Source organism: Maniola hyperantus, chromosome 5, assembly GCF_902806685.2.
Source record: "Maniola hyperantus chromosome 5, iAphHyp1.2, whole genome shotgun sequence".
Classification (NCBI taxonomy): domain Eukaryota; kingdom Metazoa; phylum Arthropoda; class Insecta; order Lepidoptera; family Nymphalidae; genus Maniola; species Maniola hyperantus.
Window position 1 is genome coordinate 7,006,620 of NC_048540.1, and position 26,322 is coordinate 7,032,941.

The following is a 26,322-nucleotide window of genomic DNA, read 5'->3' on the forward strand; positions in this document are numbered from 1 at the left end:
ACGGCGTAAAATTTTTCGTTCCCTGTGTCGCTGTACGTGAACCGCGAAGTTACTTTAGTAATTAAGTATATAATAAGTACCTATGGTAAAACGGAAATAGTACAACTATTTTAAATCAAACTAGCTTATGCTCGCGACTTCATCCATGTGGACTACATAAATTTCAAACCTTTATTTCACCCCCTTAGGGCTTGAATTCTCAAAAATCCTTTCTTAGCGGATGGCTACGTCATAATAGCTATCTGCATTCCAAATTTTAGGCCGATCCGTCCAGTAGCTTGAGCTGTGCGTTGATAGATCAGTCACCTTTTACTTTTATATATTTAAACTAGCGTATGCACGCGACTTTATCCGCCTGGACTACACAAATTTCAAACACCTATTTCACCCCCTTAGGGGTTGAGTTTTCAAAAATTCTTTCTTAGCGGATGCCTACGTCATAATAGCTATCTGCATGCCAAATTTTAGGCCGATCCGTCCAGTAGTTTGAGCTGTGCGTATCATAGATCAGTTAGTCAGTCAATCATTTTATATATTTAGATAAATAATAGATAATAATTTGTATGAAAAAAAAACGCAGCTGTGAAAATGAGAGTTATAGAATAACTAGTTTTCAAAGATGTGTAAAGTCTGCCAATCCGCACAGGCCAGCGTGGCAGACTATTGCCTAAGCCCTTCTCATTTAGAGGAGACCCGTGCTCAGTAGTAGTCCGGTAATACCTTGACCATGATGTTGATTATGATAACATAGTAATTTCATTTTGTCTATTTGTAATTTCTGGTACAAAGTATATAAAGAGTAGTTCCAAGTGACTCAAACATTATGCTGTTAGTGCCACTTAACATAGCCGTGCTGTAAAGAACGAATTACTCTCGTCTCCAGCTTATCTTCGAAGCTAACGAATGTAATTGCCTTAACCGCTTAGTATTGCATTTACTGCGAGATTTCACTCTAAAGACCGGAGTTATACAAGAATTGCAAATAAATTAATGGAAGTTTTCCTTAGATTTTTCCCTAAATACGGTAATTAGTACTCGCAATAAAAGGTATGAGTTACATTGGAGTATTAGTTTCAATGTTTACTTTTTTCTTATTGCTGCGTAGGTACAAAACATCTGTTATCAACAACAACATTTGTATCGTAATTAGGTATCTATCGAAAAAACTATGTTGGGAAAATATACGAACTTTTTCGAAATAATAAGCTACCACAGACCGTGTTAGCTACCTAATTGTACCTATTTGTTACACACGTGATAAATATAGGAGGCTCTGGAGACGAATTATATTTATTCTGGTCTGATGGGAGACTACGCCTTTGGCTAGTTACCACCCAGCCGGCAAAGCCGTGCCGCCAAGCGATTTAGCATGCCACTACGATGCTGTATAGAATACCGATAGAGATGCCGTATAGGTCTCAGTCTAAACTCTAAAGCATCATGCGCGTTTCCGCCCGCCGCGCGAGCGTGCGCCGTCCAACAGTTGTGAATTTCAGTAGGTATTAAATGCTACACGGGCACTGCGTTGTCGCTAACGCAGAAAGTATGGCGTTGCACAGCATCTCCACTCCCCACCTTGTCTCCCTGGTCTCAAGTCCGTTGCGCGTGCGGTGCGCCGCAGAACAGCGTCCGGATGTCCATGTAGGATGACGCAGCAGCACCGCTCAGGCGTCGCACCACCGCAACGAAACACATCGTGTGGCATTCATTCTAATACCAAATAACGCGTTATTATTCTAAGGTGTATAGTGTATACCTATTATTCCCACATATGTATCACGTATGTATTTCGCTATAGCAGCGCGTTCTCCAGGTACTAATAATTGTGGCCAACCGTGCGGAGTTCGCGCGGCGGCCGTGCGGCCTCTGCGAAAGCGCGTTGTGTCGCGAACAAATTCGTATCAAATAAACGCGGCCTGGTAGCGAAATAATCGTAGATAGGCTATAACTGTAGTGTGTACCTACCTTTCTTTTCGCAGTTCGCTGTTCCGCTTCCGAAAAGTTGCCACAAGGAGTTGTAGTTCTGCGGAGTGGCGCTCATACAACTGCGACAGCTGGGTCGTGAAGTCGCCAACTGGAACAAAAGTTTGCTTATTATTGCTTACGTGCGTGCGTGTAGCAATGACAATGGGTCCGAGATATAGTCGCTAACTATGGGCCTTATAGGAAAGGTCAGTCACTCAGCGGACGACAGAAAGAGCTATGCTTGGATGCTTGGTCTACGTGATCAAATCAGTTATGAGGAGATCATTATTAGGAGAACCAGAGTAACCGGCATAGGTTAACGGGTTGCGAAGCTGAAGTGGAAAGGAACTTGAAAAAATCGGTAGATGTTAGGGGGCTTTTAGGCTTTAACTGGTTATAACATCGGAGTGATTACCATCTGACCCCAAAAAATACATAACCACAATTTTTATTTAGGGTTTAATATTTGGATATTCGTGTCCAACGGCCTTTTTCGATCCGCAAATGAGTCGTCGAAAAGGCAAGCGGCAAATCTTCTCTTTAAGTTAGATACCTACAAATTCATGAGGTTTGAAAATAGTCTGCAAATTAGGGAACATTTTAAACAGTCTGATTTCTGACATAAGTTTTAATAAACATTGTATAGCTATCTTTGCCGTTCATAGTTTATGAAATAAAAATATTTTGAATGAATAAACAACTCTAGCGAACTTCATTAATTAAATTCTCAATAGGTTTCAAGTATTTTAAAACTTCCATTCAGTTTTATTGAAGAGTTAGAACTCCTGACACTTATTCGCTTTCAGTTATAGAAATGTTTGAGTTACAGTTGAAAGAATTTGTTCTAGAAATCAAATTGAACTCACTTAACAGTGATTGCTTTTCCATTTTTGTTTTTCTACAAACTGATAATTTAAGTTTTTGTATTAAATTGGAAAAAAGCAAGTAAAATGTCTTTAGAAAAAAAAAAAAAAAAGATTCCGACGAATTGAGAACCTCCTCCTTTTTTTGAAGTCGGTTAAAAAAGAGATGTTACGACGGACGCCGTAAATTATATCTGATTTTCCGTATTTGCTATAACAGCCAAAGAACATATACCTAAATATCGAAGGCTTCTGCCATGGCTTAACGGCAAAGCCAATTCCAACTCCAAGTAACGGCGTTCCGGTACGAACCTAACATAATATAAAAAATATTTTTAAATACCGACTTTCAAAACCACTACAAAGTAAAAAATAACTTTTGTTTCTACACGTGTAGCTATTTTATTTTATTTTATTTTATTTATTTTTTGCAATCAACAGCGATATATACAATATAATTTTACATAATAACAGACTGAAAATAAGGCCAAATAGGATTACAATTTTTTACAGATTACTTAAATAGATATTAAATATAAATTTATAACAGTACGTTTGATAATTTAAACAAGCTTTACAATAATATAATAATATGAAAATATAAAAGTCAATTAACTAGTAAAAATACCTAGTAGGTGATTCACAACATATGTATGTGTGTGTATGTGTGAGTGTATGTGTGTATGTGCTATGTATGTTGAAGTCGGGCGAGCTTTTCACTTTCATTTCTCAAGCTTTGAGAAATCAAAGCGTAAAACTCAAGTCAAAGCTAAGTACATAAAAAAGTTATAGGTAAGTAAGGTCACAAAATTATATTGGTAAATCATGGTAAAACATTTCTATCGACCTCTCCTGAATCTAAAATTAGATTCAAATTTCAGACGTTAGTATTTGGGACCTACCCTAAAATAAGTTTTGGTAGTATACAAATTTTTGGATGTTATCGTTGTTACCCATGGATGGCTCTGTATGATCGAGGAATGTTGAGTTCTGTTTATTTAGGATGGATTCGTCTCTTTATAATTTACGTGTCTATACGCAAGAAAAATGTTAGTGAAACATTTTTGCCTCCCTATTTGATTTTCATGTATAACTTGTGAGCATATCCGAGTGGAAAATTCACTGAAGCCAGAGCTCCAATGATTTTATTCACTGCTTTGATGAATTCAGAGTTTTTGAAAATTAATAAAAGTAAGTTTCATTTTATACTCTTTCTAATAAATTAACATAACAATTTAACGAATTTGCAGAATCTTTCATTTTATAATTTCTATTTCATAAATAAATTTCATTGTCTATTTTACATTTATGTATCTCCACTGTTTAAAACATAGATAGTAAAAAACTTCTACGATTGAAAGTACAGAACCACCAAAACCAAGACCAAAGCAGTTTCCCATAGCGACCACCAGATCCAGTCCCGTACGAGCTACTTGCCGAGTGACTCTTTCATAGGGTCTGTTGCTCAAGATGAATTTGACGGTTCTAGCTTTTAAATCACTCCCATGATCAATTACTTTCTTAGCTACTGTATTGTATTCGGGCTCTACGCAAGAGGACAGACAATCGCAATTCAAACCGGTTTCATTCACACCAGGTACTTTGAGTTTTTTCAGTGTTGCATAATGCTTTGTCAAACATTGTATTCCTCGCAAGTCACAATACCTGTCTTTGTATTCATCTGGAGATAAATGCGAGGTGCAATTACAAAACTCCAGCTGAGCTTCAATACGACAGTGAATGATACATACTGAGTAACTGTAGTGTTGATAACTGTTGAAATTAACAGGCGATTCATCAGGAAACCTGCACTGACGAACATCAGGAGGAATAAGAGAAAGTTCGGGTTCATTTAGTATATCCACGATAGAGAATAATATAGAACCCTCTGTACCATGGAAGACTGACACTCTTCGGTCAAATTCCATATTCCAATATGGTACATCATCGGGTGAATGTAGGAAGGCCTCAAAATCCTGCGCTAATTCAAGTTGAAGTGAGCTTAGTTTACGGATATTCGACGATGCAACATAGTACGGTGATCGAATTCCCTCAATTTGGTTATTATTCATGGAATAACAACGTCCATATTCAGTTTGAATCGGTTTGAAATGTTGGCAACAGTTCATAGGTTTGTCATCCCAGGTGCAGCTAATAAACAGATCTTTGCACTCGGACCGAAATGCAGTACTATAATTTGCAAATTTGAAATCGTGAACTGTAACGTTTTCTAGTAACGAGCAACTCTGGCATTCTCCACTGTAAAAAGCGATGTCCTTTGCAAAGAAGACGGATGTTCCACTGTACTGTCTTTCTAAATTTTGTAGTTCCGCTAATATTTTGTCTAAATTGGCAATTTCACACACTGTGACCGAGGGTACCGTGGTATTCCAGTCGAGATAATCTGTCTGTGTTGTAAAACGTATCGTGTCTTCTTGATATGTCGAAATGTATTTGTATATCGAGGCAACTGCTGCAATCCAAACGTGTACATAAATTATAAAATAAAATATCCTGTACACAAAATGAACGTCGTTACGAGCTAAAAAACTTGGACCGTGAACTGAAAGGTTTTCGCAGGTATATTTTAGACGTGGCAGTAACACATTTAGTTTTGCAAGTATAAATTTCATTTTGCCCTTTCGTCATGAAATTCCGTTACAAATACGTTTCCGAAATCAAGGCGATGGCTTTTATAGTCTTACTTTAAATGCATTAGCTTAACGTTTTGCTTTTTGAATACTTTTACCATAATTGTGTAATTGACTCTACAATAAAAGGAAAAAGGAAAGATAAAAATGTTTGATAACGAACTTTTGGCAATTTGTGTGTTTAGGTTTGATAAAAGCCAATTAAGGGTATGGGATGCCATGTTAAGATCTATTAGGGGTCTCTTGTTATTCAGTATTTTACTGGAGGAATATTTAAAATAAATTGTATGATCTATTCCGTAGGTAGGTATCACATAGTTAGATCTTGATTATGACTCCCTCGTACCACTTAGGTACTTCCGTACCTATTCACTTACATGCCATAGTCATAGTGGAAATGCTTGACAATAAAATACCCTTGCAATCAGTTTATATAATTGTGTCGCTTTTCTTCGTAGCTTTGTTTTTATTATATTGATGGATAACACTTTAGTTTACGAATGCATTTAGTTTATTGAAAATTCCGAGAGATCTCGTTGATTTTATGGGATGAAAAGTTATCTCCGTCTTCAGGAACAGGAAGCTTCTATTTCTATAGCAAATTTGGTTAAATTCACTTAGACACATTTTCGATTTAATCTATAATACTATTAGATACTTTATAAATTATAAGTATTTAACTATTTATTATATTTTTATTTAGGTGACTGGGAAAGGGATTTAAGCTGTCTTATTTACACCTATAGTTTTTTTATTTGTTTATAATAGTAGTTCTACTAGATTTATATCAATGAAGTGTTGCTATTAAACTGTTGCCAAGTCTTTTTAAGAGCTTTTATTTCAAGTTAAATGGTTAGAGTCAAGTTTCTAAAACGTTTCATGGATATATTATAATATTATGGAGGTCATCAAATATTCACCTCAGCGGGAAGACTCATTACCAGTTTTTATACCGTGGCTTAAGGGACATAAAATTTTACTGTGTCATAATTACCTATCTCAACTTCAGTTACCTTAGGTGCTGACTTGAATTCTCGAATAAATCTTTGATAAATGTTACTTTTCTTCATAAAGTTTGTGATAAGTTATTTTGTTATAATATGTAAATTTCAAGTAACATAAATTTTATTGTAATCTCTTATGTATTTTACAATATTATATTTGATGATAAGTTAAAGCGATGACAAATTAAACTCCTAATCAGTTTCTGCACACATTCTTCATCATCATCATCAACCGATAGACGTCCTCTGTTGGACATAGGTCACTTTTAGGGACTTTCACACGCCACGGTCGCCACTAGGTTATTTACCAATATTTTTCTACCGATATTAGTTATTAATGCGAAAGTGAGTTTGTTTGTAGGTTTGATGGTTTATTGGTTTGTTGGTTTGTTCAATCACGTCATCGTTGGGGGTGGTCTGTGATCACGTCGCAAGGAGCAACACGGATCGACGTGATTCATTGCATGGGTATAGTTAAAGACCGGGTGAGTGACAAAGGCTACTTTTATCCCACAAAATCAAAGAGTTCCCACGGGATTTTAAAAAAACCAAATCCACGCAGACGAAGTCGCGGGTATCAGCTAGTAAAATTATAATCCCTAGACTTCGAAAACATTTTCGTACCAAGAACAACAGATTCTTAGGTACAGTACGCGGCAGAAAATAAATAATAATGTACATCGACCTTTCGAAGGAGAGAGCATTGTCTCTGTCGGTATGAGTGACAGAGACAACGCTCTAATCAAACCCGAAATCTCATTCTAAAGGTCGATGCACATTATTTTCTGCCGCTTACTGTTTCTGTACTGCCGCGTTCAACATCAAAGTGTACCCAATAAAACGTGCGTTTATAAGCATAACAATATTGTCGGGGCAGTGCCCCTCCCTCTCTCTTCCTTCATCACCGTAGTATACGAACGCGTTGATTGTATAATTTTAATAAAGCGTGTTTATTATAGTAAAAAGTGCTTTATTTATCAAGACAATTCTCATCAGCAAGTTATCAGAGTTCTTACATGGTAACTAAATACAGTCTACTCTGCTCAAAATGTACGCCTCACTTGGAACTTGGAAGTCTCATTACCAGTTGCTAATACCGCGGCTTCGACAACATAAAACTTTACAGTGACTTAATTAATCACCTACGTGTTGGCTGAAATTTTGAACATAAATCGTTCTCGAACATTCTCTTTAATTTGTATGAGGAACTTCTTTTATTATGCAAATCAGTTTTGAAATTAAGTTACGTACTTACTTTAGGTACTTGGTGGTAATTTAACTTGAAATTAGGTAGTAAGTATTGTTTTTAGGGTTACGTACCTACCTCAAAATGAAAAAGCAAACCTGTAGGGTACTTCCCGTTGACCTAGAATCATGTTTGGCAGGTAGGTAGCTCTTATAGCACACGTAAGAGAAAAAATCTGAAACCGTGAATTTGTCAAAAAACACCACCAAAAAAATGTGTTCATGAACAAATAATTATTATTAAGTATTTTCTACTTTCAAAGTAAGATTACTATACCAAGTGTATCAGAAATGAAAGAGCTTTACATGTACATTCTCTAATAGAATTTTATTTATTTTTATGCGTTATTGATTGATCGTGCAAAACATCGAAAAAAATACGACTGTACAGAACCCTCGGTGCGCAGACAAGTGTGAGTCTGACTCGCACACGAAGGGTTCCGTACAATACTACAAAAAATAACACATTTTTTGTGTTGTAACCATAATTTTAAGGTTTCCATGTTTTCCCCTTTACTTATGCTATAACACATTGCTACCTGCCAAATTTTATGATTCTAGCTCAACGGAAAGTGTCCAATAGGTTTTGAATCCCTGGACGGGTCTTGACAGACAGACAACGAAGTTATCCTTTTTTTAATTTGACAACTTAAAACTATCATTACAGGCTAACTTAATGCGATAGCTAAGTTAACTTAATTTATTTATATCTACTTACTAGCTGCCCTGGCGAACTTCGTTAACGTATAAGTGTTCCCCTTTTATCTAGTGATACGGAACCTTAAAAAACTGGGAGCTGAAGCTGGAATAATAATATAAGTACTAAGTGAAAATAATAATAAGTACTTATATGCTCTTGAATACCGTGAATGTGCAAGGTTGAGGGTTCCTCTCAAGAGCATAATGAAATACCACATATACAATAGGTAGGTATTCGTACATTTTGCTTTGTGTCTCATATTTCTGAAGCGCTTAGCGATTTCACTCGCAGGCAAATGTTCGTGTCAACTTGACGACGTTATTTTGGAAGTGAAAATACAAATTTTGTTGAAGTGAGAGAGGAGTTTGTTCGTAGTGCGCTCCAAACAAATGTATTTTGGCTCTCATTTGAATATCACTCGATCAACTGTGTCTGTGGTTTTTAAAATATTTAGCTTTAAAGTTACACGGGCTCAAACATTTACAATACAAATCTTTAGATATTTCAACGAAAGTCAGGACACAGACACAGATATTAGAACGTGTTTACAATTTTTTTATGAGTTTGATAGGTAATCTAAATATATAAAAGAAAAAGGTGACTGACTGACTGACTGACTGACTGAATGACTGACTGATCTATCAACGCATAGCTCAAACTACTGGACGGATCGGGCTGAAACTTGACATGCAGATAGCTATTATATCGTAGCGTAGGCATCCGCTAAGAAAGTATTTTTGAAAATTCAACCCCTAAGGGGGTGAAATAGGGTTATGAAATTGGTGTAGTCAACGCGAACAAAGTCGCGAGCATAAGCTAGTAAGAAAGAAAGAAAAAACGTTTATTTTTTAAAACTGTACCACACATTACCAGTTAGAACTGGTTAGGTTATCCCGGCGCCTCTAATACTTGAGTAGTAAAGTCAAAAGACCTCAAGTAGAAGAAGCGCCGGAATAAAGTATGTCATGTGTGGCACAACCCGAAAAAAAGGCCCCCACTCAGTATAAATGCCATATGTCTTGCACAAGTACAAAAACATACATTCGTAATTTCGTAGTTTCGATAGTATTCGAATAAGAGCCAACCACGTTTGTGTGGAGCGAGTGACCGAGAAATGCTGTTAATTTATGATTTCAAAGACAAATCTTTACGTCGTAGGAGGTAAACATTCGTATTAAAAATACATAACGTGTGTACAGAAGCACTTAACTTAAGCAAAAGTCGATTTTGCGAGCTTTTGTCTCTATGTTGACGTAAATTAAAGTTTAAATCCGGATGTAAGCTTGAACAATTAATTCTCTGTTGCGCAAACTATTCACCGGTAAAACAACTAAGCCCAAAGAGCCTAGTGTAACTTTTCAAGTTAAGAAACGTGACACCGGAAACTAAAAGCAGTCAAAATACAATCAGTCCAACGACGCTTTTACTTTGTATTTTTTAGGGTTCAGTAGTAAACAAGGAACCCTTATAGTTTCGTCATGTCCGTCCGTCTGTCCGTCCGTCCGTCTGTCCGTCCGTTCGTCCGTCCTCGGTTAATCTCAGAGACTATTAGTGCCAGAAATCTGTAATTTGTCATGGGTATAAATATTAATCACGCCGACAAAGTGGTGAAATAAAATTTTGATAAATATTTTTTTTAGGGTAGCTGCCCTACATGTAAAGTGGGGATGATTTTTTTTTCTCATCTACCCCATAGTGTGGGATATCGTTTCGTTTCGTCTATCACATTTATTGTGCTTGCGCATATACCTACTTGAAAAGTAAGATTTATAGGAGTTGAACCCGAGGTAAAGTTTCATACGTAACCTATTTTTAATTTTTGTGATAGTAGAATTTCCTAAATAATTTTTAATTTTCAAACCTGCGTCTTCTGGGATAGCGCCCGTGTCAGGTCAGACGGGTCAAAGCGTCGGGCGCGATCCCAGAAGACGCAGGTTCGAATTATGCCAGTTCCACAACTTTTGACATTTATTTAAAAAATATTTAGAAATTTAGTAACATAAGTCGTCGTCAACCGACAGAAAGCTGGATATGTCTCTCGAAGAGACTTCCGCGTTAAAGTGCTGTTCTAGCGACTCCCTAACACTCTTTTGTTGTCATCACCAGTTACAACACCTATTGGCGATCTACCAACATTGTTCTTCCCTGCTGCAAAATCTCCATTCCAGAACCTTAGGATAGGATCTTCAGCCTTGAATTTTATTGAGAGTCATACACTCTGGTTCTTCTACGGAACTCTTCATTTCTGTTTTAAATAATGTAAACTCCGCTCACAGCCTACTCCATCCAATAGGTAGCTACCTACATAAGTTTATTTTTTATTTTTTTATTCTCATTTAAAGAGCTGTAGTGTGACTATGTGGCTTTCGTAAATCTACATAATATTACATATACATAAGTTAGTATGATTTAATTAGCAAGTTTTGCCAATAAAGTTATAATTTCTCGCAAAAAATATACACTTTTTCCGTAACGTCTGCCTTCAAGATCAGTTGGATTTATTCATGACATAACGAACCCGAGAATTGAACAAAATGGACCAATTTCATGAATCTCAGTTCATCCCAATCGGTATAATTCCATTTCCATTTGTATAATATGTATGTACCTACAAACACTGTTTATCCTTAAATACGCCTGGAGATAGATGTGGCATGAAGCATGAAGAATGTGCGAAGACCTCCCTGGCGCAATGGTAAGCGCTGTTTTCTTATTAGTGGGAAGTCGCGGGTTCGATTCGCGGTAGGGGTTTGAAATTTTATAATTTCTAAATTTCCGATCTGGTCTGGTGGAACGCTTCAGCCGTGGCTAGTTACCACCCTACCGAAAAAACCATGCCGCCAAGCGATTTAGCGTTCCGGTACGATGCCGTGTAGTGTAACCAAAGGGTGTGAGTTTAAGAAAAAAATACAATACCCTTCCAGGTTAGCCCGCTTCTATCTTAGACTGCATCATCACTTACCAACAGGTGAGATTGCAGTCAAGGGCTAACTTGTATCTGAATAATAAAAAAGTCTGCCCTGCAGGTACCTGCAGTCTAAGCATAATTAGTACCGCAACGTTTTCTCGCTGCAAAAACTGAGATAGCCGCCAGTATTAAACGCTAAAACTCTACACCGTAAGATCAATATCCTATTGTATTCCACTTAAGCTCAGAGCACGTACGCAGACGGATATGTGGGCTCTAAGCTGCTATCTCTGAGCCAAAGTTCTAGTGGGGTTACGATCATTCAATATACTACCTAATAACTGGTGATAAAAAGAAATTAATAAAAAGCATAGGTACTTTTTATTTTATTTAAACAAACGAATAACTCTTCATCGAATTACTCTGCAGAATAAAACTCTAAGCCGCCTTTTAAGAAAATTTTAGCTCCACGTGAGAATGGAACTCCTGCGTTTTCTTTGCCCTACACTTCGCTGGAAACACACACTTGGGAAACGTTCCTTCAATGAATCTAAATGAGTTTCGTAGGTAATTGAAAAGTAAGAAACACATTGTGTCGATACTTGGCTTATTTTCCTTTGGCAAACAAATAAAATCAGTTATCAACCTATTTAGTAGGTACTCTCGTGGAGTTTGATAGATACTGTTCTAAAATTATACTTTTTTGTGAATTCAGTACCCTTATTATAAATGCGAAAGTGTGTTTGTTTGTTTGTCCTTCAATCACGTCGCAACGGTGCAACGGATTGACGTGATTTTTTGCATGGGTATAGATAAAGACCTAGAGAGTGACATACCAACTTATAAACATCCCTCTAACAAATAAACCTGGAATAGCGGTGGAATAGTTATACTCTGTTTTGTCTTTTGCCTTCAAATGTCAAATTACTGATGACAGAGAAAGACAAAACAGAGTATAACAGCTATTCCACCGCTATTCCAGGTTTATTTGTTAGAGGGTTATATTTTAACTTTTGAAACATCAGTTTTCATGATATTTACAATTCAATATAGAAATTGATAAAAACAAAAAGTAAATTGCGAACATTCGCTAGTTAATATATAGGTAGGACTTAATACAGAATTTACTCAAAATATCTTTACCCTTTTGCGCGTATTCTGAGAGCACACGATGCCTCAATGATGTCACTTGGAAATGCTTAAATGATTCAAGAGTTCCTCTCCGGCTGATTCCGTAATAAGATTTCCATTTATAACCTTTGTACGAAGTTCCGTAGTTCAATTAAAATTATTTTCCTGTTCAGAAATATTATGATTGACTTTAATTTACTTACTTAATTTCATCCAGTTCTTAATCTTAGTCTACCCTATTACTTTTTGGAATTTAACATAATATTATTATAGGTAGCCAGTAGTCTTGGCACCATTCCACGCGGGCATGATTTGTAGGTACAGTTATTAGATAAAGCTAACTTCAAGTTTTACTGTATTATTTTTAACTAGCCTATGCTCGCGACTTCATCCGCGTGGACTACACAAATTTCAAACCCCTATTTCACCCTCTTAGGGGTTGAATTTTCAAAAATCCTTTCTTAGCGGATGCCTACACTCGCACAGCCACCGCGCTAACCCGGTGCGGGCGAGCGCGGGCGCTGTGCGGGTGTGCAGGTTGTTTCCCCGTCTCATAACCCAATTGCCATCTCGACTTGTCGCGTGCTATATCTAGGCTTGCCAAATCAGGCTTGAGCTAATCTAGAAAATATACTCTGCCAACTTAGCAAAATCGATTCATAAATACAACTTGTTTAATGGAAACCAAGCAAAATATCTGCTACGCAAGTGAGCTCGTCATCCGGCAGGAACTGGATGGAGCAATATTTATTTTCTTAGATTTTCGATAAAACTTGCCTCGGGGGATTTTTATCGCGTGTATTGGGCAAACTTTTTCATTAATACTTTATATCAGAAAGGGTTCGAAATGTTGGGACGAAGTAAAAGTGTTAAAGTTTTAACAACATACAGAAAAAATATTCTCTTGAGTTAATTTTGATTGACAAAAATATTATTTAAGGGGCAGGACATACCTATCACCACGGGCAGCGTCGTCATGAAGAAATATACAGGCATCATACAAGCAGTTTTTTATACTTAGTCCTTAGAATACGATTTAGAGCATTACGTTACAATGGTGCAGTACCTACTGACAACGTTCAATTGCTGCAGCACTCACAACAACAATGTTCGAAGTTGCATCATCTATAATATAAAAATGAATCACTAAATGTGTTGGTCATCGCAAATCTCGAGAACTTTCGCTAATTTTTTTTTAATAATATTCCTTGAAGTATGAGGATGGTTCTTACGGAGAGAAACATGTAAAAAATTGAATCGACTGTTAGGCGGAACGAAGTTCGCCAGGGCAGCTAGTTATTCATAAAAAGTGTACAATGTAATGCTGGGCTTTACGTACCTAATGTTCAAATCCGACGAGCTATTACATTACAAGCGAATGCTCAGTCAGTATATCGATCGTAAAGGCGTGTGATAATGGTGTGTGACCATTGATGTTGGAATCCCCGTGACAAATAGTACCTACATCGTCGTACTGCATTTAGCGCAACATGTTACGATGGCGACGACGCGCGACCTCACGTCGCGTTGTGATGTAGGTATCCCCGCTCTTAGCCCTTAACTTTACTTTGGTAATTTCTTTGACTGCACGTCCTGCTAACTTTAGTTAATATAAGTTAGTAAAACCAACAATAAATAGATGCAAATACATAAAGTCAGCATAGAGTCTACGAAAAGTACCTAGCTGTATTCACTTCATTTATTTGCGCAGAGTAAATATACAGCATGCGAGTATTTCAATATTTTCCACAACATTCGCCGCCGCAAAACCTGAACGAAGATCAATTGGATTTATTCATGACATCGCGGTCTGGAGAAACGGATGAAATGGTCCGATTTTATTTATAAATGGCTATCAAATTATGCCAGACCATCGTTTATTAACTGAAATTCAAAGTGCTGAGATTGCTTTACAGTAAGCTTTTTAAATAAATAAATAAATAAATAAAAGTTTATTCAGCTCACAAAACAAGAAAATACAAAAAACATACAAACCAAATGTTACAAATTAAAAAAATTACTACTTACTTAATTATTTTACTACTTATGTTCCTACTTATTTCCGTTTTTCTCCTCTGTGCTTATGTTACCTACCTGAAATGAATGAAACTAAAGCGTCTGATTGTGATCAGTATTATTATCAGTACCCTTATCAGTACCCTTAGTTAAAGACCAGGAGAGTGACATAGGCTACGTTTTATCCCGGGAAATCAAGGAGTTCCCATGGGATTTTTTATTCCGAAGTCGCGGGCTAGTCGATGATAATTTATCAAAACGTTTGAATCCACAGATTGAACCCATTTTGAATAAATTTTTCATAAGCAGCTGGTAGAGGACTTTGCAAAGAATGATCCAGCATAGTTTGTATCACAGAAAAGGCATAGGTTTGCATGGAATTTTGGGACAACCTAAATCTACGCGGATGCAGTTACGATAATTTTTTTTCCATTTGTTGCTCTACTGCGTATAAGTTACATTTTCTCGATAGTCGACTTTTATAAAAAGCTCAAGCAACCCGGCACTCTGAACTGTCAATATCAATTTACGCTAAATTCGCTTTGAGTTTGACTTGTACAATGCCAACTGAGTTCAAACTAATAAAAACTTTCAGACCAAAATACTTCGCGTAACTATTTCCAGCCAGTGTAGAAGTTGCTACCTACTTGAGGAAACTAATTAGTGTATTGTTTGCAACTGAGTAGTGAGGTAAAGGACTTAATAGGTACAACCGCTAAGACGTGACCTCGTAAATATCTAATACGAATTTTTCATTGATTTGTACTGGACAGTAGATGGATCACCTACAACTAAACCTACTATATAATCTATACCTATACTAAAATTATAAAGAGGCAAAGTTTGTAATTTTGTTTGTAGGGGTAATCTCTGGAACTACTTAACTGATTTTGAAAATTCTTTCACCATTAGAAAGCTACATTATTTCCGAGTAACATAATAATATTCGAGAGCGATTTCTTAGTGAAAAAAATCTTTCTTTGCATAGTGGTTGCCTATGTTATAAATGAAATCTACTGTCATTTTAAGTTCCCAGTGATGCTGATCAGTTAGTTAGTCTATTTTTACATGAATAGAAGATTATTAGTTAGTAGAAGGTAGAATTACGCTAAAAGTTATTCAGTTGGAAATAATTGGTCATTAGCGCTCGGTTTATAAACCTAACATAATAATTCGTTAATTATTTATTCGTTGTTAATATTTGGAAACCGATTTTAACGATTAAAGCTTAATGCTTTTGGATTAATGATTATCTAGGTTATGTATCTATTTATTTGTGACTAGATGATGCCGGCGACTTCTATTTAGGTTTTTTTTTAAATTTGTGGGTACCGTGGGAACTCTAATTTTCCGGAATAAAAAGTAGCTTGGGAGTAAAAAGTTCCCCGGGATGTAAGCTAACTCTGTACCAAATTTCATCAAAATCGGTTAAACTGTTGGGCCGTAAAAAGATAGCAGACAGACGGACACACTTTCGCAATTATTTATAATATTAAGTATGGATTAGGTTACAGATTTGTGTTCTACTAATACTCAATAGTAAAGAAGCAAGCTAGTGTTAAATTAGTAAATCGTAGAACAATGCCAGTTGGTAGTGAAAACATTCTTAAACTGAGAATTAACTCTGGAAAATCTCAAGTAGTCGAAATTACTTAAGGCTGAAACAAACAGATCGAGAAGCGGCACCTCCCCTGAAAGTTATAAACTATACCTACATAGATCTGTATTCATACAGATCAATACACTACTCTGCGGAATCTGCGTTGGGGCCGCACTCCAGACATCTCGCGTCTGGCACTGTAGTTTGCCGAGTAGTTTAGTACAGTACACGGCCGAAAGTAATGTACATCGACCTTTAGAAGAAGATAGCAAATTTGTTGAGCACTGTCTCTGTCATTGAGACCGACAAAATGTCAAAGTGACAGAGACAACGCTCTACAAAGCCGTCATTCAAAAGGCCGATGAACGTTACTTTCGGCCGCGTATTGTACTAGGTACAATGTAAAGTTCGTTGTATTACGAATCATGTAGGTAGGCACGCTTATAGTTCGGCTTTACTATCGGGACTAGGCACAGGATTCGTGTCGTTTCGAACATTCGCGCTGACAGGTTTATTAATAATCCCGCAGGAATTCTGTTTATCCGTGATACATCTAGGTAATACACAACAGGGAGGAATATTCGCTGTTAACAAAATGTCGCGTCAACCGGCCGGATAAGTTGCCAAACTTATATAAAAACTAGCTGACGCCCGCGACTTCGTCCGCGTGGAATTAGTTTTTTAAAAATCCCGTGGGAACTCATTGATTTTCCGGGATAAAAAGTAGCCTATGTCACTCTCAAGGTCTTTATCTATACCCATGCAAAAAATCACGTCAATCCGTTGCACCGTTGCGACGTGATTGAAGGACAAACCTAAAAACAAACCAACACACTTTCGCATTTATATTAGGGTAGGGATTCGCAAATCAGAAACACATTCGCCGTATCCCGAATAGTGAAGTGACCAGTTGATTTGACGAATGCCGAACAGCTGTCGTATTTGCCCGAACTCAAATCGCCGTACTTACCAATATGAGTGTGTTTGGGCGTTGTCATGACGTTGCGATACCGTCTCGCTCTATGTGTGTTTCAGGCTTAAAACTCACAAAAAAGTTAAATTATATTTCACAATTTGCAAAGAGAAGGCTTAATAAAAATTTGCAGGCGTAATAATCGAATCTTAAGTAATTTCGTGCTTCGGTAATCTTTTTTGTCATTTTCAGTGTCTACCAAAGTGGTTCTGCAGAAAAAATATTCAGACGTGGGTATTCTCTGATACAGCGAATTATACTTCCAGAAAGTATATGAAGTAAGAAATACAAAAATAAAAAATAAAAGGTTATTATTTCTAAGGTAAAAAAGATTTTATGTAATGCTGACAAAATCATGATGATTCACAATATTGCTTTTGCTGCACATGATTGCAACCCATCGCCGGGTCACTACAGATCACGGGTGTCGTTTCAGAATGAGAAGGATTTTGGCCATAGTCTTCCAGGCTGGCCAAGTTCGGATTGGCAGACTTCACACACCTTTGAGAACACCTGACCTCTGATTAGGAGGCGGACGTCTTAGCCACTAGGCTATCACAGGCCACAGCCAAATTGTGCCAAATAGTTTTTGCCTAATCGTTTTATTAATATAAAGAGTCGATACTCGATACGATGTCTTAATAATAATATAGAGACAGTGAATAATTAAAAATAAGTAAAAATCACTACTGCCCTGCCAAAAAACGAACTAAAACGTAAAAAAAATATATTTTTTTCACTTTTGAAAATGGCGCCTACCTACCTATACCTACATACACGCATCCTGAAAACATTCTATCAAGATACTATCAAGAAAACCTATAAGGTACTTCCCGTTGACCTAGAATCATGAAATTTGGTAGGTAAAGAGGTCTAGCGCAAAAAAAAGAAAAAATCCAAAAACCGAGCATTTGTGGTTACATACGTTCACGAAAAAATTAATTTACTAAATCATAATAGTGCAAGGAGTGCAAGGTACATTTATCCTGTACGATGGTACGGAACCTTTCGTGTGCGAGTCCGACTCGCACTTGACCGGTTTTGTCCCACAGTCACGTGGTTAGGTGCCAAAGGTATGATATTATATAAAATAGAACGTATGGGAAATTTCAAATAAAAAAATCGCTTTCAAGCTTTACAAGTTAAAGCACATTAAAAATTTTAAGCACTTTAAATTTAAAAACCCAATCTGCGTACTGGTGGATATAGTTTGTAGTTAGAGCTTGAATTGTTTACACCTCATTAACAAAATGTCGCTAGAATTTTGTATGTAGTGTGACGAGATTAAAAATGAAAATTGCTGCAGACATAATTCTATTGTAAGAACATTTCACTACAGAATAGCTAATGCCTACATCAGAAGGATTTTATTAGGTATGTAGGTATTAGAAATTCTGTGGTAAAGTAAAAGTAATTATTCAAATTGAGAAACGGTTTTGGGTTGATCTTAATTTAAGCTCAATCCTAATCTAGACATATCAAAGAGTAGTTCAAGCTTTTCATTTCATGAAACTGAATATTCAGGGAGTTAAATAATAAGATGACTGTTTGTACGTCTATCATAATTTACATATTACATGACTAGATTAGCGCTAATACCGTGGCATAGGTTACTTGAACTATTTCGATTTTGGAACAGTAGTGTTTAATACAGTAGGTATAGTCCGCGACAGGTCGAGATGACAATCGGGGAGGGAACGCACCTGCATAGCCCCCGCGCTAAACTGGTGCGGGCGAGCGTGGGTGACGTGCGGGTGTGCGGGGCGTCCCGCCGCCTCATTTTTTTTTGGTGATGTAACCACAAATTCACTGTTTTCGGATTTTCCCCCTACGTGTGCTATTTCAAACCTACCTACCAAATTTCATGATTCTAGGTCAACGGGTTTTTGGGTCTATAGGTTTCTTGACAGACGCGACATATAAACAGTCAGGTAGACAGACAACGAAGTGATCCTATAAGGGTTCCTTTTTTACTTTTGAGGTATGAAACCCTAAAAATATTTGCTCGCCACTTTTCTGTTTGAATTTAGGTTTTAAAACCCCGCAGGAAGCTTTGTTTTAATTTTAAAAAGAAAAAGTTTTATCTCGGAAAATCGAAAAATTTCCACGGGATTTTTAAAAACCTAAATCCAAGCGGACGTAGTCTTGGGCATTATCTAGTAATAATTAAGTAAGTAATTCGGATAATATTATGAAAATAAAATTATAACACTATAGTACCTACCTATGTAAAAGTTCATGAACTTTCAATCATTGCAAACAAAACTTTCAGTATCTGCTAGAGACTCATTCACTGTTATCGAGTTTTCCAATTCATTCGGGACTTTCAGTGATATCATCTTTTCCCTCAAAGCTGTTTCCCAAAATATTGACTCATGAACGATCAAAGTAAACGTATTTATTTGATTTAAAAAGCTTACAAAGATACGTCAAAAACAGAATCATTAAGTAAAGATTATCAAAATAATAACAAAGGAATGCCAAGAAAAATATTATGCATATATTATTATGTTATCGGAAATTAATTAAGTATTATATCTAGAAGTTGTGTACAATATGGAAATGTACTTATACAATTCCGGGCCAACTAAGGAACTGCGTAACGTGTGGACTACACAAATTTCAAACAAGCCCCTATTTTACCCCCTAGGGGTTTAATTTTCAAAAATCCTTTCTTTGCGGATGTCTACGTCATAATAGCTATCTGCATGCCAAATTTCAGCCCGATCCGTCCAGTAGTTTAAGCTGTGCGTTGATAGATCTGTTACTCAGTCAAACAGTCAGTCAGTCAGGACTTTGAATTTTATATACATAGATATATGCCAATCCTTTAAATTTCAATCTCAAAGTATAACAATATAGAGACAAAGACTTATAAAAGTCCCCTACTAAAAAGCGACAAAAACTTAATCTAAACCAAGAGTTTTAGAGTATCATCACAGTGACGCTCAAACAAACGAGTAATGGTCAAAGGAAACTCAATTTGTATGTAAATTTGGTAAAACAAAGTGTCGTAACTTATTTCAGATAACATTAAAGGTAAAAACCAAAGGAATTTTTACCAAAGGAATGTTCTGCAACTTTGACAAAAAAGGCAATGGTCAGTAAGTTATCTATTGCGTTTATTCTATTGCGAATATACCTAACTTAATCAAAACGTAGCAATCTCCACCCTTTTCCGCGCACCACCTCCCTCTCTACGCACCTCTCCCCTTTCTGCATCTTCCTCCACATCCCCCACACCCTCCACATTCTCCCACATCTTCCCCCGCATCTTCAGTTTCTAATAAATGATTTTTGATGACAGATGTAATTTAAACAATACCCACAATCATAATATTATCAGGATCCTATGTTTCTATTATTTAGTCGCCGAGCATTAGTCGCCAACCTAATATTTTTGGAAGCCGTACTTAATATTTCAAACAGCCGTAATTATTTGCCACCGCGTTAAATACGACCCATAATAATCCTACTTTTCAAAAATTTTATTTTATTAATATAATATTGAAACTAGGTTGTAGTTGGTCTGGTTTGTTTATGCGTGCATCATGCAAAAACAACTGAATCGACGATATCTATAGAGTTACATTTTAATTTCCCTACATTGATTAAAATCTATAATAGGATTTAGATTGACCCGAATTTCACGTCGAGGGATGAGCGAAATGATGTAGAGGGAAATCTAGTTTGGAATATGAATTCAAGAAATAGTTCCTCTATGAACAAGTCTTTTAAAAAAAATTCGTTGCCGTGCCAAAACGAACTAAAAAGTAAAAAAAATCACATTATGAAAATGGCGCCATACAGACGCTATACTAAATTTTTCAAAAAAATTATCACCAATATCACTTGGGATGATGGAACCCCATACATCCATATCTGTTCATGCATTCGGAAGTTATGAGGGAATAAAAAAACTTCTTTTTTCGGCATTCGTGTAAAGATTGATTGATTCTCAGTATATAATATATACGACTAGAGTCTGTTAGTGAATTAAATGAAAAAAAATCAACGTATAATATTTATGTAACTGCTAAAGCTTCCAAATCTGAATCCTTGCTTGTTACGAAATTGGATTACGAGTTACGAGAGATTAAATCAGCGAATATTCAGTGTAAAATATCTGTGTTAGCCGTTAGCCTGCCTGTCATCATATTTGTGTAGAATATGGAGCTAGGAATGTTGTGTAGACATAGACTAGCTAAATTTTTAGCTTATAAATCTAAGAGTAAAACGTCGATTATGTATTCTAGGTATTTTTGTAATGTTTTAAAAATACGATTTGAAATATCCTATAACTTATCCCATAACTTCAAAGTAGGTAGGTAGATACTTTATTTTATAAAGTACTTACTGATTAAATACTTGACTAAAATAATACGATCTAGCCATACAACAATCAACATTATATCAACATACAATCAGTACCCTTAGGTATTATAAATGCGAAAGTGTGTTTGTTTGTTGGTTTGTTGATTCGTTAGTTTGTTGGTTTGTTGATTCTTTAGTTTGTTGGTTTTTTGGTTTGTCCTTCAATCACGTCGCAACGGTGCAACGGATTGACGTGATTTTTAAAGACCTGGAGAGTGACATAGGCTACTTTTTATCCCGGAAAATCCAAGAGTTCCCACGAGATTTTTAAAAACTTAAATCCACGCGTACGAAGTCGCGGGCATCAGCTAGTGGTCTAAAATAATTGATAGATTTATTTATTTTGTTTTTCATTACGACACATTTTCTCCTTGTGTACTATATCTTGTCTACTATCAAAATAACCTGAGAAAAAATATGTACTTAGATATATTATTATGTACATTCTAACAAAAGAACATTAAAAATATACGAATAGGTACGTATAGGTACGCAACGAACGTACAAAGCAAAACCAATTTGAGTTTGTCGTGACTGAATTGGATGGGATTTCACTAACGGATTAAAATAAACTGAATATCAAAAGGATATCAAAAGGAAGGATTCACGTTTAAAAACTGAAAACATGTCCGACTATAAAAGGGCAGGTTGGAGCTGGTTGGAATAAATAACATGTCAGTTTACGTTGAAACTTTGGAAACAGAATACAAAGAAACTCAATTATATAGGGATAGCATATTTTTAACTCATCGCCTTTAAAATTCTATACCTAAGTAAATAATATATAAAAGATCTATCAACGCACAGCTCAAACTACTAGACCGATCGGGTTGAAATTTGGCATGCAGACAGCTATTAGGCCTATATGTTTCTTGACAGACACGACATACAGACAGACAAACATACAGACAGACAACAAAGTGATCCTGTAAGTAAGGGTTCCTTTTTTCATTTTGAGGTACAGAACCCTAAAAATCCACATTCAGAAATTCTCTTACGTCTACTCAATTCAATGAGTAGACGTAACCAGATTCCCTGCTCGCATGTAGTGGGTCAATTTAATTTAAGACGACGACGTGCTCTCACCCATTTCCAGTAAAACTAGTTTAGAGGCCCTACGAACGTTTTGAAAAATCATGAAGCAAAAGTTAAACCAAAGTTTTCAGAAAATTGTGTAAGAGAATGCTGCCGATTTTCTCGAACGTGGTTGTGTCAATATTACTCATATACAGAGAGAGAGCCAGTGCCTGCCAGACCTTCGTTATTTTATAAAAGCTGAAAGTTTCTGTGCATATTGTATCCCCAATACAGGGAGGAACGATCAGCGATTATAAAGTTTGGATCATGGTGGCTTAGCACCCTTAAATATTAACAATTTATTAAACTTTAAGAGCGTCTAGCAAGGGATTGCCACGATACTAAGTGTTGCAGCATTGCATGACGTGATTTCTAATACTATTCTGAAGAAAATATAAAAAAAATTTGACTTCCCAAAGCCACCACGATCCAAACTTCATAGCCTCTGATCGTTCCTGCCTGTGTAGGGAACAATACGCATAGAATCTTTTAACTTTTATAAAATAATGAATGTCTGGTCCGCGCTGGCTCTTAGTCCAATACGTTTATGCTACTTATTCATTATTATAAGTTGCAATATTGTGTATGATAGTCTTAAATAATGATTAAAATAGAACATATTTTTAAGATGGACGTTACATTATGTTGGTTTGGATTATAAATTTTTAGAAACTATTTACGGTACAAGAAATATATGAACTTACCAGTTTTGACCAACTTGAATGTGACTTGTTGTTGATTTTTCAGTTGCTCACTATGCGCGGGATGCGTCAGCTCCCGAAGGGCCATCTCTATGGACGGCTGCTGCATGTTGACTGAGGGAGCTGGTGATCGATCTTTCGATCGACTAAGCTTTCGGAAGAAGCTAACTTTCTTCGGCTTTGAATTTGTTCCTGATGAATAAAAAGAAATATTACGGCTATGAATATACGAGTATATTAGGGTTATAAGTACATAATATGACAAACAAAAAACGTTATTAAAAATCAAACTCAATAACTATGACTAAGAAAAGCGCTGTGTTAAAACTTGCAATCACCATGCAATGTAGACGTGACTGCCACGTATTAATAAGATTAGTCGATGAACAGGCCTTCAATTCCAAACTCAAACTTTCAGTCAAAAACCTTCGAACGACGATCGTTGAGTCGGAGGCGTAGATGGTGAGGAGGTGCGACCTGACAGCGTCGGAGAGGAGCTCGGGGCGGGCTCTGAGTACGGACGGGGAGGTAGCAAACTAAGAGAGGACGCCGCAGGGGACGGGAAGTGCGCCGCCGACACATCGGACCGACGGTCCGGCTCCGGGGTCGTTACGCGTATATTCGCGCAGAATTCGGGCGTGCTAGCAACTTCGAACAGAGCATCGAAGTCCCTGTCGAAAATGTTCTTCCGCGAAAAGGCGGGCGTAGGGAGCGGAGCTGGCAACTCGAATTCATCGGGAGCTGGGGTCCTTACTATTTTTCCGAACGTGGAGTCCTCGTGACGACCGAGTTTTTTAAAAAGTTTAGTTGCTTTAGTGCGCTCGCGCAGCTTAGCCGGCCGCTCGAGCGACGGCGTCGGCGAAGCCGGCGCGCGCTCCGCAGGCTCCGGGGGCGCCGTTTTGGGGACGGAAGTGGCGCGGGGCGGGGCGGGGGTCGGGGTCAGGAGATTCGCGCTTCTCGGCGAGGGCGGCGGAGGCCCGAAGATGAGATCGAGCGTCGGTCGCTGCCGAGGCCGTGGCAGCGAATGCGAGCTGTATGTCAGGGAAACTACTTCGTCCGCAGGATATATTACGTACATCCCTGGCGAGACCGCATCGCGCCGGCCCCTCGCGCCCTCCGAAGAGGTTTACGCGCGTTTGTCTTACTACCTACTTACTTTGCCTTTTGATACGCCTGATTCATTTATTATCGCAATGCTATTACGATTGCAAGACTTTTAGGAAGACGAAAACCGTGGAATGTTTAATAACTCTAACGTTTAGTTTTTGTTGCGTGATAGGAGTAAGGAATGTTTTATGGGAGAGATTTTGAGCCATGTATAGGAGGTAGGATAATTTTCTTCGCGTAAATTGTCGCTAGTCCTTAAGATGTCTTCAACCTAAAGAGAAAAACAATTGAAGTAATTTATTATTTAGAAAGCAAATCTCGAAAGATAAGAAAAAATATGAAAATTATATTATAGGGAAGTGAAAATATTTATTTTATTCAGTTAAAAATATTATAAAAACAACAATGTAAATATTTGGCAACTGAATTTATTCCGAAAGGAACAATGTGTTGGATAGGTAAATCACTTTTAGACAAAAAAAACAGTTATTTTTGCCCGCTTTGGCTATTATAGCCACATACCTAATAATTATGTATGTTCATTTCCATTATAAATTGTTTTGTATTAAATAATAATTAATTAATGTAATGAACAAATATGGAGATTACGAGCTCTTGTGGCGCACTCGACCTCTTTTCGTAATTATCAACCTACCTGTCGTTTTGTCGAGTCGCCGTTTATTCCACCAACTACTTTTTGCAATTATGTATGAAATGGTCATTTTTACCGATATCTCTTGACCTGACTGTTTCTAGGCCATGATCATATCTTACTTTGATTTACTGGTTGCAGTAGGAGAAAAAATTCAACATTTATAAATAACATTTGATACAATTACTTATAGCAACATTTCTCTTCGTACGAGATATCTTCTCTCTACGTACTGGACTCCTACGCCTAAAACCTCAAGCTTTAGTGTACCTAATCAGATGGCGCCGATTCAGATTATTAACATTTTAGAGTAGGTACTTGCATTTTTAGGTTTCCGTACCTCAAAACTGTCTGTCTGTCTGTCGGTCTGTCAAGAAACCTACAGGGTAGGTACTTCCCGTTGACCTAGAATCATGAAATTTGGCAGGTAGGTAGGTCTTATAGCAGAAATTAGCGGAAAAATCTGAAAACCGCGAATTTGTGGTTACATCACACAAAAGAAATTAAATTGTGGTCATGAACTAATAATTAGTATTTTCAATTTTCGAAGTAAGATAACTATATCAAGTGGGGTGTCATATGAAAGGTCTTTACCTGCGCATTCTAAAACAGATTTTTATTTATTTTTATGCATCATAGTTTTTGAATTATCATGCAAAACGTCGAAAAAATACGACTAGTTCGGAACCCTCGTTTCGCGAGCCTGACTCGCACTTGTCCGGTTTTTTCTTTTTTCTATACAACTCTGTCTTACAAACCTACAGATCCATTTCAGTTTAGAACTCTCAAACCTTTAGGTACCAGTCTTGAGCATGGTATTAAGTTAAATTATTAAGTGTTTTCCGTCCTCTTTATAACAAAATAAAAAGTGAGTTTATTTTTTATTTTTTTCCACAAAAAAAACACAATACTTATTGGTTTCTTCGTGCTCGTAAGCGCTTGGCGGCTTGTATGAGCACTGCACAAAGTTTACACACATCAGAATCAACACCATCAGTTTTTTTTGTACGATTTAGTCGCTGTAAACGAAGTCTAAATTACAAAAATAAGGAGTTTTAACGATTCCTTCTTTGACAAAAAAAATCACGTCATGTTACAGAAAAGCTCGTGCTGTCAGTGGCAGCAAATCGCCCGTGGCTGCAGCGTTCGTACGGACGCAAAACGAGCGTAAGAACATTGTAAATGACATCTAGTTATGCTCTCGTAGTTGGGATGAATTGAAGTCGGTCAGTGCTCTCCATTTCAATTCCCAACAAGAGGAGGGGTCTGTAATGGTAGCTTTTCACGGTACGTCCATTTACGAGCCTCCCAATCTAAATTGATTTGTAATAGCAAGCCCAGTAAAACGGATTAGG

The 26,322-nt window shown here is 37.0% G+C and overlaps 2 protein-coding genes across 17 annotated transcripts in view; both read right to left on the reverse strand.

The window, feature by feature from the left end:
• The window catches only part of Stacl (Stac-like), a 194,977-nt gene that overhangs the window by 120,379 nt on the left and 48,276 nt on the right, over positions 1-26,322 (reverse strand). For 15 of the 16 annotated variants that reach the window (XM_069498846.1, XM_069498841.1, XM_069498853.1 and 12 more), the window contains exons 2-4: positions 23,635-24,586; positions 23,212-23,400; positions 1,966-2,074 (exon numbers count right to left, since the gene is read on the reverse strand). In XM_069498846.1, the coding sequence (XP_069354947.1) occupies positions 1,966-2,074; positions 23,212-23,400; positions 23,635-24,286 (950 nt within the window). In that variant the 5' untranslated portion in view covers positions 24,287-24,586. The remainder of the gene's footprint in view (positions 1-1,965; positions 2,075-23,211; positions 23,401-23,634; positions 24,587-26,322) is intronic. The other variant, XM_069498855.1, reaches the window with a different exon arrangement.
• Positions 4,124-20,330, reverse strand: LOC117982611 (sodium channel protein Nach-like). The gene is made up of 2 exons (XM_034968979.2): positions 20,262-20,330; positions 4,124-5,236 (listed from the first exon to the last, which is right to left on the reverse strand). Exons 1-2 carry the CDS (start codon positions 20,328-20,330, stop codon positions 4,124-4,126), a joined length of 1,182 nt encoding a protein of 393 aa, XP_034824870.2.